Consider the following 13,418-nt stretch of genomic DNA (forward strand, 5'->3'; position numbering starts at 1 on the left):
CACGGTTCAGGCTCTATAGGGGTCCATTTTCTGCGAGAAAAGCAGGAAGATTAGCGTAGTCGATGGACCGCGGAAGTGAGGGAGCACACGAACACGAACTTGAAACGCGATCCCTCCGCACGGCACAAGATGGAAAGCCAAAAGAAAATAAGAAGAAATGCACGATCAGTTTTCTGGTCAGATCTTCGGGTCCCCCGCGTTGCACCGCATGGGCGCCGCGTTGGACCCCCATCGTAATCGCTGTAGCCGGTATGAAGTCCCCGAAAATCAGGTGTCCGTGGATTGTACTCAATGGCGAAGGACTCACGTCTCACCTATGCTGGCCCGCGATCCGAACGACGTCATCGCACATCTCCGTGCCTCCCGACCTCCAGGGCCGAAGTCACTCGCACCTATCAACCGCGATGTTAAGTCAGCATAGACTTTCCCTGTGAAGTTTTATGACTACCGGGGGAAAGAGAGACAAAGTTGGAACGAGCGGCCTTGCCTGTGTATCTGCCGGATCTACGCGCCGCGTTATCAACCAAGCCAACGAGAGAGAGGCGAGATCGTATCGGCCCAGAAGGCGAAGAGCGTGGGGGAGAAGAGCGAATAGGAAGCGCGGAAGATGTCGGTGCTTGGGAGTGACCGACGGTCTCTGGCGCGCGATGCGGGGTACTTGAGAAAGGGTGGCGCGTTTATCATAGATTAGATTGCCGAAGCGCGGTCTCAGCATGATCACAGGGCATAGCTGGCTGTTGATGGTACAAGATTCAAGGGTATATCCTCTGCGTGGTGTCGGACTCAGCAACTGAGTGCCCGGACGTCCGTAGAGGACGTACACCAGCATGGGACGACCGCATGGGCTTGCACATGCGACGGTTCCATATTGCGCCTCTGGAAAATACTGATGCTGTGGATGATATTGCTCAGCCATCAGATAGCAACGTCATGAGCACCCCCGCTGGTCGGCGTTGCCACTAAGCCTGCGGTCATATCGTGAGTGCGTCCGTACGTGTCTTAGGAGTGATATCTCTACCAGACTCTGCGCAATGCTGCTTTGCGATCATGCGAGAGTCTCGCCTAGGTTTCACCTGTTTTCTAGGGTTCCAGAAGGTCAGCAGCATCGAAACGAATTTATTTACCGGTTTACTTGCTTTTTTGTTGCCTTCCTTTTTACGGCGATCGGCTCAATTAGGCTATGACCGAGACTGCATCGCTGAGTTTGATCCGGGCGCCCACTCGAGGGCCGGACCTGCCTTCAGAGCTCCACTCGAGTGAGAGGCTGCCTGACATGCCGAATGACTGCCCTGCGTGTTTGCCCTTGCGCCCCCGTCGCGGGTACAGACAGACACCGATCGGTCAAGTTCAAAGACGAGCAGGCGCCGACGACAGTGGTACCGAGGCCGACTGCAGTCCTCGCCAATGCCAGCATGGCCAGCATGGTGCATACGTATAACGACCGACTCCGACGCCGGCCGGATGTCCTGTTCCGACGCCTACCACGCATCCTTGAAGGTGTGATGGCGCTCGCCATGACCGCCCGACACTACCGTGGCAGATGGAACGCCGGAATCGCCGAGCAACACCCGGTGGAACCGGGCGGATTTGGTAGCAGTACCAGGCTGAGGGACGGCGAAAGCGAAGGACCGATGTTTGACCATGTTTGTACGCGTCGCTCCCACCTGCTCTGGGCGCGTCTTCCACGCGAGCTTCTTCCTCGAGCGGTAACATCCAGGGATCAAGGTCGTTTCTCGCCGTACCTGGACATCAATCCCGGGGATCCGGGGGGCGCACACGACGTCGACTCCGGGCAGCGATTTCGCCATCAGTTTGCTGACATCCATAATGAATGCAACGGGCAGCAGAAGGTTTTTATACCCGCGTTCCGTCGGTGGAGCAGAGGACAAACTCGCGTTGTCCTCCTCCCGCTTTCCCCATTCCGTTTCGGGACGCGACCGGCGAGCGCTGAGAAGAAGGATCGCATACAGCCAGGAATAGAACGCAGCGATGAAGACGCAAGCCCAGTTTCCGTCATATAGGATTCGGCTCTTGCACGACGTCTGGCGCATCCTCGTGCTCCCCACCATCTCCTGCTACGCATTCCTACGGCTCGCCGACGTTCCCCTGGGATGGCTTTCGCCCCTGTGCTACTCGTGCTTCCTCGTTGCGTGGGGATACGCCAAGGGCATCTACTATGACCGCATACATGCGTCTCGGGCCGCGGAGATGAACGCGAGGATGGTACCAAGAGCGAAGGGGAGGCTCCCGGGGAACGTGGACGTGCTGTTCAAGATGATGAAGGCGTTTCGGACGAGTTACGTGCTGGACGTGTATCGGGAGCTGTTCGAGGAGCACCAGAGTAGCGTGCTGAACTTGCGCATCCTGTGGAAGGACCAGGTACGTCTAGATGTGCAGGGTACTTTTATGCTGGTCAAGTTCCTGACGAGAGGGTCCCCTCCGTAGATCATCACGATGGACGAGGCGCACGCCAAGTTTGTTCTCTCGACTGGTTTCGAACACTTCTGGCGAGGACGTGCACAGAAAGAGCGCATGTATGCACCCGCTCACCCCCACTACGGCATCGAAAACTGCAGATATTGACGCATACATGCACACAGGGAAACCTTCCTCGGCCAAGGTATCTTCAACCGGGACGACGACATGTGGAAAATGGTAAGTCATACTATCACTGACGACAACGTACATCGGCGCTCATTGTGGATCACAGCACCGCAGTTTCACCCGTCCCTTCTTCGCCCGCGAACGTATATCCGATTTCGACACCTTCGAGAGGTACTTAACCTCCCTTCCAGCCCCTCCATCGCTAACATCGATCTTTCCCCCCTTTTGTCTAGACACACCTCCCGCGCGCTCGCCATCCTCTCCACCCACAGCTTCTCCACCCACCCGATCGAAGTCCAAGACCTCTTTGCCCGCTTCTCGCTCGACGCCGCCTCCTCCTTCCTCTTCGGCGCCACGCTCGACACCCTCTCGCACCCCCTCCCCCTCCCGTCCTCCACTTCTTCCCCAACTACGGCCTCGGCAACCCCACTCCCAACCACCCAATCCGACGCGACCGCCTCTGCCTTCCGCACCTTCACCGCCGGCTTCGAATCCGCCCAACGCATCGCCACGACCCGCGCCCGCCTGGGCCACTACTTCTGGCCGCTCGCCGAGCTGTTCGAAGACAAATCGCTCGCGGCGCAGCGGGACATCCGGCGCTGGCTCGATCCACTGGTGGAACGGGCGTTAGCAGAGCGGTGCGTTGTGGAAGGGGAGGAGAAGGCGGGAGAGGAGGAGGAGGAGAGGAAGACGTTTTTGCAGCATTTGGTGGACAGCACTGAAGGTGTGTTTCCATCTTTTCGAGCCCAATTTATGGCCCGCTGACGTCCCCGTTTCGATAGATAAGACGCTCATACGGGATCAGCTGTTGAACGTCCTTCTGGCCTCTCGCGATACCGTGCGTGTTCCTCGTCCAATATCCTCATCCACGATTTTCACATGCACATACATCCACCCTGTTTTCTCCGTATTCATTATTCTACCCGTATATGCGCAAACATCCTCTTCGCCCGCTGATACCTTTTCATTGCAATAAAACATCTGTGCTGATGACGATGATCGCTTGCAGACTGCGTGCCTTCTCACGTTCACCACTTACCTCCTCGCCCTCCACCCGGATGTGATGGTCCGGCTACGTACCGAAGTGCTCGATCGCTGCGGCTCCTCGCGCACCCCGACGTGGGACGACGTCCGCGCTATGAAGTACCGTGCGTCCCATCCTCTCTCTCCGTTCCTCCTGCCCCACTAAACCGCCATTGTCCGCAGTCCGCGCCGTCTTAAACGAGACGCTTCGGCTCTTCCCTCCTGTAAGGCTTCCTTGTTTGCGATGCGGCTCGTCGCTTTTCATGCCACTCACACTTTTACCAGGTTCCGCTCAACGTGCGCGAAAGCCGCGCCGCGCCGTGCACGCTCCCCCGCCCTGCCCATCCCTACACAGGCGACACCGGCGCGCCGTACTACATGCCGCCCGAGACGGTCATCATGTACTTCCCGCTGCTCATCCAGCGCGACCCCGTGCTCTGGGGTCCTGACGCGGACGCGTTTGACCCCGTACGTCTCCTCATTTACCTCCAAAAATTTCTGTTTTCTTCCGTCTCACGATGAGTGGGGGGTATGTAGGACCGTTGGATAGATCCCGCCCGGCTGGCAAAGTTCACCGGCAACCCGATGATGTTCACGCCCTTCAGCGCAGGCCCGCGCATCGTACGTCCCCCGCCTCTCTTGAAATACGGACCTTCATTAACGCCGCGTTACAGTGCCTCGGACAGAACTACGCGCTGAACGAGGTCTCCTTCTTCCTCGTACGGCTCTTGCAACGCTTCGATGGCGTCTCGCTCGCGCCAGACGCTCAACCGGCCGAGTCGCGCCCGCCAGCCGAATGGAAGGCGCGCCCCGGGCGCCAGGCACACGAACGCGTCTGGCCCGCCGCGGCCATCACGCTGTTCGTGAAGGTAAAAAGCTCACGTCACCTCATCGTGAGCGGTGATTCTGATGTCGCGTTTCCAGGGCGGACTTTGGGTGCGCTTCCACCAAGCGCCGTAGGCGGGTGGGGTGGGTATCGAAGGCATGGAATGGGCCAACGTGGTTGCTCCTGGCTGCGGTGGGAGCTTCGCGTTCAAGAAATCCTAAGAGGACTCTAAGGCGGAGGGGCATGGCCGATGGGGCAAAGAGGGGGGAAGTGGACTTCATTGGAGAACCGGATGAATCCGGCTTATTGTGGAAGGATGCCCAAGTGCATACTACGCTTTCGGTGCGCTCAGCCCCTCTGTAGCCCATGCGGGGTAGGACACCCCCAACGCTTGGGCGCACATGGCAAGTCGAACGCAGAATGCGTTCAATGTCCGGACCTACATTTGATACCCGTGCGGGGCGGTGATCGCGACGCATGCATGTGTGTATTTCTAGACGTTCGATACACGCGAGATGTTGTCACTGTCGTGATTATGAAGCAACTTGCCTTTGTTCATATGCTCGAGAGGTCAGAGCCGCCACAGCCGTTTGCACGTCCTCCTCCACACTTGTCGTCCGTGCCCACCGCCAACCGCCAATCGCGCTCGATCATGCTGCAAATATCTTGCAGTGTCCGCGGGTCGTCGACGTCGCGCCCCACGGATGCGGGAGCCCGGAGCTCGCTGATCATGCCCTGCACATGCGAGAGACCGCTGCGACTCGCTGCGACGTCGGGCGTCGGGCCGAGTCATAGACGCGCAACACGTCCGGAAGCGCGGCGCCGGGGTGGGCGAGTAGGTGGGCGAGGAGGTACCCATCCTTGATCGAATGTAAGTGGGCGATTGCAGGCCCGGGGCGGATTCCGCACCTCGACTCCCTGACCCGCTCCAGAGCCTTGGTGAGGGTTCATCGCGTGTGCCTGTGCGCAGTTTCACGGAGATGAACTCGTGTAAATGCCCTATGCCTGATCGGACTTACGGCGTCGCCAATAAGCAAGACTTTCCGGGACGATGTGTAAGAGGGCAGGTCGTTTACGGTATGTATAGCCCAGCGCGAAGGCCGCTCAATTGACTGCACGACGCCATTGTTCGGGTCAGCCGCCGCGAGAAGTCAGCGGATGCGCAGTACATGCCTGTATAAGCCCCTTTACTTCCTCGCCGAGGTTCGAGAATTTCTCGATAACATCTTGCTTCGCAACCTGGGTCACCCAGCTAGGTCCCCTCGAGCTCCGGCGGCGGTTACAAGCCGACCACATTGATCGCCCGTATCTCGCCGTGGGAGGTGCGGAGAGGATACGCCACCATGTGCTATCTAGATTTTGTAAGTAGAATGAATGCAATACACGGTGGGGAGCATCCGAACCTTGTTTCTGCCGAAGTACTGGATACCCATAACGTTAGCGATGCTACTCGATAACGAGGAACGGAAAGATGTACGCACGATGAGCGGGCCTTCCCTGGCGGGATGTTTGGGTAATTCCGACTCCATAACCGCCTTTGGAATGGGGCCTCTGTATGCGCACCAGCCGCTCCATATCGGCTCGGCCAGTGCGGGATTCTACCTTTGGTCAATCATCACAGCGAGTCTCATCAAGCGGGGATGTACCCACCTTTGCATACATGCAAGCCCTAACTGTAGACTTTACCCCATCGGCACCCACGAGGAGATCACATGTTGCACTGGTCTTGTCTTCGAAGTGGAGCAAGATGTGGCTGTAGGGCGGGCTGGTATTCTCGCTGGAAATGACCTCGTATCGAACAAGCCGCTTGCGGAGATGCACCTTGTACAGCTCCGGAAGATGGCTCAGGAGCGTGCCCTGGAAATCCGCGCGGTGAAAGGACTGAAGGCCGCCTTGGAGAGAGCACAATGAGCCACGGCTTCCAGCCCGCTCTAGCATCTCAGACGCACCGTTCGTGAACAACTCGTGGAACGTGAAGCTTTTCCCGCTGTCGGCACTCTTGCGGAACCGAAACGTTAATTCTGGACTTACTAATCATCAGAGAAGAGCCGTCATCTACAGCAACTCTACGACTTACCAGCCTTATCCGTGGGAGGTCGAGCCTGCAGCCGCCGGAGCTCCGAACCAAGACCGATTGCCTCCATGATCAACCATGGGCGCCGCCACAGGGCGATCCCGGCTCCGACCTCTGTCAGCTCTTGTGTGGCGTCATAGACGTTCACCTCGCGTATTTGTGGATTATCGCCAAGCTCAATGCACAGCTCAAGCCCGCCAATCCGGCGCCACTACGGATCCAACCTGTCTTGTCAGCCTTGGAAGCGATGTCACTCGTAGAGGCACAGACTCACACTATCGCGATACGGATGCCGGGCTTGACCTGAGTCGACGACATGAGTGAAGCGATCGTATCGTCGAAACGGTCGTCGAGCCTGGGCAGTGTTCCGGCGCTTCCGAAACTCCCGGTATGTCCGGCGTTCCGAGGTTCCGAGGCCCGGCTTCGAATCTATAAACTTCTTTGAATGCTGAGAAACAGTTTCTCCAAAATAGCGCGCATAAGCCCGGAGATTTTTGTTGCGTGCCAAGCAGCAAGCTTGTGCATCCCCCGGAAGATTGCGGCATCATGCAACTGCATCGACCTCAGAAGATATATCATGACTGAGCGGTAGCGCTGAGGGTCCTTTGCCATCATGCAAAAAACGGTTTGAAGTAACGTGTTTCCTAGGAATACAAGTTTGCGTATGGAAGATGGCATCGCTCATCCTACCATACTCCTCTTCCGCCCTCGCAACCGTACTTAATGAAACGAGATTAGTACATAGCCAGCCGTAGCAGGTCTATGACAATGACGTACCTTCGTCCAGTCGTCCCTTCACAATTTTCCAGGCCTTCGGGCCAACGCATGTTTCGTAGGCATTGAGCACTCCTTCAAACATCGACGATGAGTCCGGATGCGTGGATGCGAAGGCGCGTTCGAGGACGTAAAGGTCAACAGCCTTATCTTCGACCAATGATGAGATGTACGATAGACCGAAGTCGATCAAGACCTATTGAAGCACTTAAGCATCATACTGAGAGCCGGAAGGCTGAGAACGTACGAAAGGGCAGGGATGCACCGATGATGGATGGCGAAGCATCATGTTCGAGGTAGTGAGGTCACCGTGAATGATGTCTGCGACATGCATTTTCCCAATCTCTTCTCCGACCATGCGCATCAGGCTATCTGAACATATGGGCATGCTGCTTGAAAAGCCTTTTGCGAATGAGTCGGCTTTGACACTCACTGGTCGTCACGCCGTATTCCTGCAAAGCATCCGTATCCGTAGGTCCGGGACCAGCAGCATCGTTCGAGTCCCCTTCACTCCCTTCCACCTCCTCGATCTCGTCTTCTGCGCCGCCGCCGAGTAGTTTGCGTACGCTCTGACCATCGATCCATTCGAGGCCGATCACACCTTCCGTCGCATCTACCATCCGGATGCCTGGAACGCTAACTCCAGCTCTAGCACCCCATCGGTGTCAGTATCAACTCTGCATTCCAAGAAGGTTACGTCACACCTCAAGCATTTCGCAATGGCACGCGCCTCGCCCGCGACCCGAGAACGCGTGAGAGATGAGTCAAGGGTTGGATGCCGATATTGCTTGTTGAACCTGTACTTCAAAAAGACGGGTTCTGACGGTTGCGGATGGAGTTGCACTTTGAAGACTTTCTACTATTGGGGTCGTGTGGATGAGAGCACGACGATATCAGACAAAGCGATGACTTGCTGCTTCAGCTCCTTGAGCTATCGGTGATGCTGACTGCAAGAGAGTAGCAGTGGCGGAGAAGGTCATAGTGGTTGAAGACAAGAACGACAGTCCTTAGTCTCCTATAAGCGCATATCCATGCTCGATTGTTCTCACGAGTTGCAAAACGTTGTATGTAACACAAGGAATACTAACGATAGCCAGGCGTGCGATGACATGTGAACTTCTGTATAGACATGAAAGCTAGAGGGTGCTTCATAACAATGGTGATGGGGCGAGTTGGAATGTGCGGTACATAGAATATACGTGTCACAGATGCTTTGTTGATCATACCGTGAAGACTAGAGATTGGATGGCTCGGCTGGAGCCTGCTGCATGGTGTTCTCGACGCCGAGCTGCTCGTTGCGCTGAAGGGCTCGAAGATAGATCTGAGTCGTCGCTCGACGGATCACAATCCATCTGAAGGCGCCGAATGGCAGGTGAGATGGGAGGAGGTAACATAGCCTGATCGTCGGAGCTATCGGATGATGGCGGGATGCTGTCGCTTTCGGAATAGAGCATGATCGAGTCGTCTGCGACAGATAAGCAAGCAACTCGAACGCGTGGAACATGGGCGAAGCTCACCACTTCCGAACAAGCACCCGGCATCCACGGCCGTGGCGTCGAGCGTCAACTCCTCAATGGTCTTCCTCCGTTTTCGTGGTGTCATGTCCAAGACGTCATCAGCGGTGGCGATAGCGGAGTCGCTGAGACCATTCAACGTCTGGAGAGACCTGTGTCGTCGAAGGGCCACGGGAGCATTCTTCTTATGACGACCAGCATCGCTGACGGTTCGCCTCCTTACTTCCTTCAAGGTCGGAAGCTCAACCGCGATCAACGAATAGCTCCGCTTCGTCGAGAGCCCTGTTCCTGCACTCGCTCTTTTGTGCGAGGGGGGTCCTACTCGGAATGGAACCTCCGCGGGTGGGGCCATCGTGCGCACCTTCTTTGACCCGAACACGTCCTCCTCGTCGTGCGCTCCTTCCTGCAATTCTCGCCGCTTTCCAAGAACTGCACCGGACTCGGACGTAAAGAGCGGCTTCATAGAGATGAGCGCAAGATTTTCCTTGTTTGCAACGTCGGAGGGGCGACGACGCCTCGAGGGCGAGGGACTGGCAGGAGACCTGGGAGATAGTGACGTGGAGGGGCAGCTCGAAGGGACGGAAGAGCTTGAGCTCTTGCTCGGACGTGTCGGAGTGGAGAAGATGGTCGAACTCGCCCTCGGGGTCGACGGTGGGGTAGACGGACGAGAAATGGTAGGAATGGCGGGACGAAGTGGCGACGCAGGGCGATTGACGAGGGAGAAGGCCTCGTCCAGTTCGTCGTCGCTGTCGGGAAACAGCAGCTTCTCGACATCTTCCACCTCGGCCATGGTCTCTTCCTTCTCTGGAGATATTACAAGTTGAGGTTCTACAGGTTTCTCGGAAACCGCATGGCCAGCTTTGAGCGCGTCGAGGCAGCTTTGAATCCTCGCAGGCCATCCACTGGACGAAACCTCGAGCAGGCCAAAGCTCTCGCGCCAGAACTGTTGGAAGGACTGAGCCATTGCGGCCTGTTTTGATGCCCGTCCCAGGAAAGCGGACTCCAGCACCATGGAGTATGAGTCGAGGACGGTGACATCGGGAGACGATGTTTGGGCTGACACGCAGATGGTTTGGTAGAGAGGGAGGAGGTCGAACACATATTCTTCCTCCTCGAGGGTCTCGTACTCGTCCTGGATCCACACCGCAAGACTCTCTTGCAACGCCTTTACCATCCGAGGCGCGATTGCAGGCGGGCATTTGTCGACCACCGCAACAATGCTCCGCACCAACCACAGAGCAAAAACCTTGCTCCGTGGTTCCGGTGGGTATGCAGCTCGAAGCGCGTCGTCGACGTACTCCATGAGGTTTAGCGGGATATTTGAGGCTTCATCGATGTCCAGCTGCGAAAGGAGCAAGTCTGCGATACGGATGCAGGCCATAGAAGTGGGCAAGTGGGTTGTCGATAAGGAACGGGAGACATGCTCGAGAACGTCGACGGTCTCAACCCCATAATCTGCCGCTCTGGCTATGGCATGACGCAGGAGTTGATCCCAGGCATCAATATCTGCCGACTGCATTTCCCAAGTCTCGGGAGATCTGATGATAGGTACGTTAGCGCTCGGCGGCGTGCCAGAGATGAGAGGACGTACGCAAATGGGACGACAAGCAGCTCGACACTGTCGGTCCACGAGCGACTAGTCGCAACCCATTTCTCCACGAAACCACGCCAGACGGCATTCCGAACGCTTAGGTCATCCCAACCACGCTTGGAGCAATGCTGCCAATAGCCGCGCAGGATGTCCACATCCATGATAACGATCAAGTCCGCACAGAGTACGCCGCAGTCGATCTCAGCATCAGGGAGGGAATCGGACCAGTAAGCGTCCAACCATTGCAGTAGCTTTTCTCCGGCGCCGACACAAGCATCGGCAGGCATAGCTCCGGCCAAGATGGCCCACATAGCGCTTGCTAGTTTCACCCTCATGGCATTCACCGAGAGAGGCGCGAGGTCAAGACCAGGAACCACGGGCTCCGTGGCGGGGCTCTGAGAGGACGTCGACGGCAGTACCTTTCCGGCCTTCTTCGGAGGTGTAGTGTTAAATAGTTGCGTCTGAAGGACGTCTACAATCACGTCGACGCAGCGATGAGCGAGAGCCCTAGTCCCATAGTCATCGGAAGCCTCTGCAGAAGAATGATTAGTGACCATGGCGAACCGTGCTAATAATCGTGAATTTACCCTCCAAAAGACCAAGGTTAGCCCGGACGAGTCCGTCCCAGACAACGAGAACCTCAGCCTGCCGCGCTTGTTAACACAAGAGAGGGTTGACATAAGAAGAACGACGGACCGTTACCACTTCTGGCAGCCCGGTGGTTGGATTAAACTCCACCTCGCCGGTGCCAGCAGCGATGGCGTCCCTCCACGAGTCTATGATCGAGTCGAACACGATGTGTCTGCTCAACTCGTCCTTGCGAAGTGGGCGGGCATCCTCAATCGAGGGGCACTCGTCCAACACATTTCGGACCACCGTGACCAGGCTGCGCCATTCGACGGTGAGCAGCCCGGGGCATGAGCTAAAGAGGGACGGTGGGAGGAGCTTGTGCACCGCCCAAGTCTTGTAACCCTCCTTGGGCACTGACGATTCGGCGTTATTAGCGACAGCGTATGGTGACACGAACTGGCCCAGGAGGTCGATGGCTTGACCGGTCGTCTGTCCGCCCTTGGACGCCATTGCGTTCACGACGTCTAGTGCCTTGGCGAGGTTTTCCGTCCGGATATGCTCCTTCGATCCGTACACTCCGGTCCATTCGTCATCTATCCCAGCGACGAAGTGTTGGTTCGACAACGAGACCACGACCGATGCACCTGCACCCATATCGACGATGCTCCGCATGAGCACCCACCACGCATCACGCGCCTTCCGCTCGCCTTCCGCCTTCAATGCAGCTTGCTCCTCGTCTTCATCCTCCTCCTCATCGCTATCCATATCCTCGTCCGTCTTCTCGGGCTTCTGAGGTCTCTCAACAAACCACGACCAGGATATGACCCTCCATGCGACGCAAGCGAGAGCACGGATGCTGCTGCGCCCGTGTCGCATGGCGACGTTAAGAAGCGCCTTGATCAAACGCCCGATGCGCTCGTCCCGACTCGCCCTCGCTCCTAGCAGGACGATGAGCGATGAGAGGCTACATAACGCCCAGACGGGGCCCTGGGCGGCATGGGAAGGGTCCGGCGTCTGGAGAGTAGTTCGGAAAGTCCGCACGAGCTGCGACTCCTTCGTAGGGGACGTCGCGGCCGAGGAGAATTTCGATGGAGACTTGGCTGGCGACGGACGGAACAGGATCTCGACGACGTGGGACGCGAGACTTTCTTGCAATGCATAAGATGGAGAAATAGACGCGTAAGCTTTCGCGAAACCCCCGAGGGCAAGCGTAGCTTGGGAGCGCATGGCCAACGTTGAAGCCAGCAAGTTGTTCAACATGAAGGGGAGAAGAACGGCAAACGCCGGGACGAACACGTCCGGCGCATGCAGGGAAAGGTCGTGAATGGCCTGAGCGCAACATGGTATGAGTACGGGCTGCAGTAACGATGACACTGGAATGTACCTTGAGGCCATCACTAGCAGAGCCTTTCTTGCCTTCCCTGCCCAGCTCGCCCTCGATTCCGCGACGAAGAGCGTACGCTATACGATCCGCAGCAGGTTTCAGGTTATGAGCGGGAAGCCTCTGCGTCTGTAGAAGCCAGATGACAAGTGCGTGGGTTTTGCGGGCGTTCGGGGTCGGGAGGTAAGGAGCAAGGGGTATCGCCAAGATAGAAGTGAGAATTTGTTGCAGTTGAGCATCTACAAGACGTCTAAGTCAATTATCGATGGGTATATGCGCGGTATATGCGTACCGTTGAAAAGCTCGTATAACGTTGGTATTGTAAGGACAACGGCCAGAAGCTTGATGACCGCGTGCGTTGTCGTGCATAGATCCCGCGCGTATTTGACTTGCTCAGCAGACATACCGACGCGTTTGCCGTTCGGCGAGGGTTTCGGCGACGGGGGCGCGCCCTTGTCTTCCGCAGGAGGCGCGGGGTCTACCAAGGCGCGTCCAAGATCCCTTGACAACGCGTCGACGAACGCATCCGTGGCGCGAGCTATAGGCTGTAATAGCGGGCAGTGCCTGTCGGTATCGCTTGCTGTTGCAATTGTGGATCGCAGTCGTGCCGCAAGGACGGAATAAGATTCGATGAGCTCCTGAAGGGACGTGTCTAATTGGAGGATCGCGTCGACGGGTCGGGCCAGATATTGCGCGTCGTCGAGCGGACTCGACGGTTCCGGTGTAACCTCGCGTTGGCTTTCCCCCTCAAATGGCAAGACTGCTTGTGTTTTCTTCAGGATAGAGCGTGTTGGTATGGTTTTAGGGTTGTAGGATAGTGGCTTAGAGGGCGACAGGGCAAGGTTGTGGTACTGGTTTTGCGAGCACCACACCACGCGAGAGCCCGCCGGCCTGAGGTTCTCCTTGACATTGCGGTGACTCGTCGCAGGCGGGGTAAGGAGGACGCTCATGGCGTTGGTCGACGTCGCGATGAGTGTCTCGCTCGTGGCACGGCCTTGAAATAACGGTCGCGGTCATGTGCATTCTCTCACGACCATTAGTCACGTCGAACGCGACCAGAG

At 57.0% G+C, this 13,418-nt stretch overlaps 2 protein-coding genes across 2 annotated transcripts; one reads left to right on the top strand and one right to left on the bottom strand.

The window, feature by feature from the left end:
- Window positions 1-1,885: 1,885 nt before the first annotated feature.
- Window positions 1,886-5,277, top strand: PUNSTDRAFT_108595 (cytochrome P450 monooxygenase CYP63). The gene is made up of 12 exons (XM_007388515.1): window positions 1,886-2,379; window positions 2,446-2,534; window positions 2,601-2,655; window positions 2,711-2,775; window positions 2,838-3,328; window positions 3,387-3,442; window positions 3,614-3,752; window positions 3,811-3,851; window positions 3,913-4,095; window positions 4,165-4,248; window positions 4,302-4,496; window positions 4,552-5,277. The coding sequence occupies exons 1-12, from the start codon at window positions 1,990-1,992 to the stop codon at window positions 4,585-4,587; spliced, it is 1,824 nt and encodes a 607-aa protein (XP_007388577.1). The 5' UTR covers window positions 1,886-1,989; the 3' UTR covers window positions 4,588-5,277.
- PUNSTDRAFT_138838 (uncharacterized protein) lies at window positions 5,182-13,307 on the bottom strand (the record flags this gene model as incomplete). The annotated part of the gene is made up of 22 exons (XM_007388516.1): window positions 5,182-5,313; window positions 5,363-5,413; window positions 5,473-5,565; window positions 5,645-5,692; window positions 5,745-5,801; window positions 5,857-5,874; window positions 5,935-6,051; window positions 6,104-6,345; window positions 6,403-6,474; window positions 6,531-6,738; window positions 6,802-6,830; window positions 7,305-7,497; window positions 7,549-7,673; window positions 7,735-7,949; window positions 8,006-8,157; window positions 8,528-8,766; window positions 8,819-10,353; window positions 10,407-10,938; window positions 10,994-11,051; window positions 11,103-12,305; window positions 12,361-12,596; window positions 12,650-13,307. 22 exons carry the CDS (start codon window positions 13,305-13,307, stop codon window positions 5,182-5,184), a joined length of 6,213 nt encoding a protein of 2,070 aa, XP_007388578.1.
- Window positions 13,308-13,418: the final 111 nt, after the last annotated feature.

The sequence above is a fragment of the Punctularia strigosozonata genome (genome assembly GCF_000264995.1).
Source record: "Punctularia strigosozonata HHB-11173 SS5 unplaced genomic scaffold PUNSTscaffold_19, whole genome shotgun sequence".
In the NCBI taxonomy this organism is placed as follows: domain Eukaryota; kingdom Fungi; phylum Basidiomycota; class Agaricomycetes; order Corticiales; family Punctulariaceae; genus Punctularia; species Punctularia strigosozonata.

Excerpts from the sequence above, each read along its gene's own strand:
- PUNSTDRAFT_108595 (XM_007388515.1), top strand. The coding sequence starts at position 1,990 with ATGAAGACGCAAGCCCAGTTTCCGTCATATAGGATTCGGCTCTTGCAC. Across the intron at positions 3,753-3,810 it reads CGTCCGCGCTATGAAGTACC|TCCGCGCCGTCTTAAACGAG; the intron begins GTGCGTCCCATC and ends CATTGTCCGCAG. Across the intron at positions 4,249-4,301 it reads TCAGCGCAGGCCCGCGCATC|TGCCTCGGACAGAACTACGC; the intron begins GTACGTCCCCCG and ends GCCGCGTTACAG.